General features: G+C 62.5%; 1 protein-coding gene across 4 annotated transcripts in view; it reads left to right on the top strand.

The window, feature by feature from the left end:
* The window catches only part of GRIA2 (glutamate ionotropic receptor AMPA type subunit 2), an 86017-nt gene that overhangs the window by 68409 nt on the left and 16596 nt on the right, over positions 1-1012 (top strand). For all 4 annotated transcript variants that reach the window (XM_006164188.2, XM_006164186.2, XM_006164185.2 and 1 more), the window contains exon 9: positions 284-394. In XM_006164188.2, coding sequence (XP_006164250.1) covers positions 284-394 — 111 coding nt within the window. The remainder of the gene's footprint in view (positions 1-283; positions 395-1012) is intronic.

Here is a 1012-nt window from a genome sequence, read left to right as displayed (position 1 = left end):
CCCTCTCCTTCTTGCCTATTTTGGGCTCATACCCACCCTAGCGAGCGTCTGGAGCTGCTGCAGTCGGCCATGGGGATCCGCCGCCTTGTCCCCATCCTCAGGCTGGCCCCAACAGGACAATGTCAGGGTAGTTGGGGGAGATAGTCCTCTCTGCCCTATCAGGGTCTCACACACAGGGAGACCGTCTCTGCTCAGACGCCCAGGCCATGCGGTGTGACTTCGGAGTCCCGTGTGGACTTGACCACAGGTCTTGGCTAGTAGAAAGGTCTTCGATGTCTTCCAGATCGGGTACTGGAGCGAAGTGGACAAAATGGTTGTGACCCTGACCGAGCTCCCTTCTGGAAATGACACCTCCGGGCTGGAGAACAAGACGGTCGTCGTCACCACCATCTTGGTAATTGTGCGCCTCCTCGCTCTGTCGCTTGCTGTGAGAACTCCCCGGGAGAGCTGTTACCGTGTGTCAGGATGGTGACCGACCCTGGGCGCGTCCGGACTGCCCGGCCCCGGAGGGGAAAGCACACGGGCCTTCTGAAGCATCCCCAAGGTCCCCTGTCCTCTGCCAGGCCGCAGTCTGCAGGTCCCCTGGTGTTCTTCAGGCCGCAGGGGCTTTGCCCAGGCCTGTCCTGTGACGTGGTGCCGCATCTTGTCAGCTTGCCCCTCTTCATGATAAAAGATGGACCCCGAAACATACAGCTGGCTCCCCTCCCCTTTACCCCGAGTTCCGGCGGTGAATGGTGCCTGCCTCATGCGCACCGCCTGAGAGAGGCGAGCCGGCTGGGCATTGAACGTCCAGGCTTCAGAGCTGCTGGGGAGATGGGCGGGAGACCCTGGGGCTCGTCCCAGGGCTGTCGTGCCGAAATGGTTTTCCTTTGTCTACTCGGCTGTGAGGCTGCCTGTTGGTGGGGGCCATGGCTCTGACCATGCAGAGATGCAGACAGGACTGCAGTGGGCACTTGGGAACCTCAGTCCTGCGGCGGGGGCGGGGGGGGCTCGGGCCCCCCCGCGCCCACTG

This window comes from Tupaia chinensis, unplaced genomic scaffold, assembly GCF_000334495.1.
Source record: "Tupaia chinensis unplaced genomic scaffold, TupChi_1.0 Scaffold143591_1, whole genome shotgun sequence".
NCBI lineage: Eukaryota > Metazoa > Chordata > Mammalia > Scandentia > Tupaiidae > Tupaia > Tupaia belangeri.
The sequence above is the reverse complement of the archived record's forward strand: the minus strand, read 5'-3'. Positions and strand labels throughout refer to the sequence as shown.